The 1,846-nt window shown below is 49.0% G+C and overlaps 1 protein-coding gene across 1 annotated transcript in view; it reads left to right on the top strand.

Moving 5' to 3' along the window:
• The first annotated feature begins 269 nt into the window (after positions 1–269).
• LOC109309309 (mitochondrial inner membrane protein COX18) overlaps positions 270–1,846 on the top strand; it is a 12,115-nt gene continuing 10,538 nt past the window's right edge. Inside the window, exon 1 of the mRNA XM_019533973.1 lies at positions 270–322. Within this exon, the coding sequence (XP_019389518.1) occupies positions 270–322 (53 nt within the window). The remainder of the gene's footprint in view (positions 323–1,846) is intronic.

The raw sequence follows: 1,846 nt of genomic DNA, 5'->3' as shown, positions 1-1,846 counted from the left end.
CCCTTAATATATTTATTAATAACCTTAGTGCTAATGAAAATTGTTGATGACCCAACTGGGTAATATCATCTAGGTAGAAGGGTTGAACTCTTGAGACTGGAGGACTGGACCCTTGAAAACTGAAGCGTTGGAAATGGAATGAAATTCAAATACTGCAAAGGATAAAGCCCCACACTTAAGGACCAAGAGCAAGAATTGCTGCTGTAAGTTGGCAACCAGAAGAAAAGATATGTTTGATTGTATGAATTTCTTATAGGCAAATCGGATTAATGGATCAGTCCTGTGATAAAGAAGAAATCGATCCCAGCATGAATCAGCTGAGGTATTTTCAGTAGAGATAGAGAAGAACTAATGCTATTGTATAAGAACCTGGCGAAATTTCATCTGGGAAATGGAGAACTAAAGAGCTTGGTTTACTTATTTTAGTTAAAGGCTGACATGGGATATAATTATAAGAGCAAGAAGGGTATAAATGGGGGGGGGGGCACCTATGTATGGTATAGGACAATGCTGGTACAAGCATAAATGGGTGTGAAAGGGCCATGAGTCAATTTAACCTGGAAATTAAACTTCTATTACTACAGTGAGTTTCTGGAACTTCCTTTCAAGAGTGTGGGGGGGAGGAGGAAGGGCAAGGGACAGAGAATGTCACTTTTAAGACCAGGAGCTTCCTTCCATTTCTGTTTTCCTGCCGTTAAATTTCATTCACATTTAATGGGAATTCCTATCCAATCCTCATCTCAGTTGATTACAGTCTGACTTCAAGTGCTTGTGTGGGTGAGGAGTTGATGGTCTCACTTCAGTTCCTTGTGGAAAAAAAAATATCCCATCAGCATCTGTCTCCTTTAACAACCTCAATAGGAAAGCTGAGGATTTAAATTTCTTTTAAATGTTAGTTTTGAATTGTAGGACGATAGCTCAAGTCATCCAACAAAGACTCCTGAATGGGATGGGACTGTTTGGGGTATATATTTAAGTTGGATGTATGTGTGATCAATGATCATGCAACAGCTCACAAGAGCAAGAATATGCTTGTAATCACAGGACCCAAAAGTGCCATGTAATGTCACCCCTTTCCGTGAATCTTCGCATTGCCTTCTTGCTGTCTTCAGCTCAATCTTCAGTGTTTCATGCTTGCTTCATCCAGCTCCATGTCCTCCTCCTACTAACTTTCCCATAGTTTCCCCCTTGATTTGCCTCCTTTCTCCATTTTTGGCCTTGTGGTATAAGCCCCCTCCCTGCAGCTAAGTACAGTTTCTTTCAAAGCTACTTCTTTTCCTTACTTCCCTTTCCCTGCCTGGACTGTTTGCCTTCTACCTCTTTTGCCTGTCTGTTCATCCCTCTGACAGCCGGGGGGGGGGGGGGGTAGGTGCACAGGTGCTCTGCCCCCCAGGCCGGGCTTGCCTGACCCACCCCACCTCGCTTGAGGCCGGGAAGCCGAGGGGCTCGGCCCGCCTGCGCCCCGGTCTGCTCTACCTGCACTGCGCAGCAGCCCAGCCAATCGCAGAAGCAGCGCTATAAAGCTCGTGCCGTAACGTCTGCATGACCCACCACCCGCCAGCTCTGCCTGCACGGCGCATGCGCTGCACCCCGGCCGACCAATCCGAACCCCGGTCCACTGCAGGTTTATAGCAGGCTGCCCTCACCCATCATGGCGGCCGTGGTGGCACTTCCGGTCCCCGCGGCCTTCCGGAGAGGGCGGGGGCGGGGTCTGGGCAGCTGCGGGATGTGGCGGAGCGCGGGGCAGCTGTTGCACCCCGGCCGACCAATCCGAACCCCGGTCCACTGCAGGTTTATAGCAGGCTGCCCTCACCCATCATGGCGGCCGTGGCGGCACTTCCGGTCC

This window comes from Crocodylus porosus, unplaced genomic scaffold (assembly GCF_001723895.1).
Source record: "Crocodylus porosus isolate Cpor-Errol unplaced genomic scaffold, CroPor_comp1, whole genome shotgun sequence".
Taxonomy (NCBI): Eukaryota; Metazoa; Chordata; order Crocodylia; family Crocodylidae; genus Crocodylus; species Crocodylus porosus.
The sequence above is the reverse complement of the archived record's forward strand: the minus strand, read 5'-3'. Positions and strand labels throughout refer to the sequence as shown.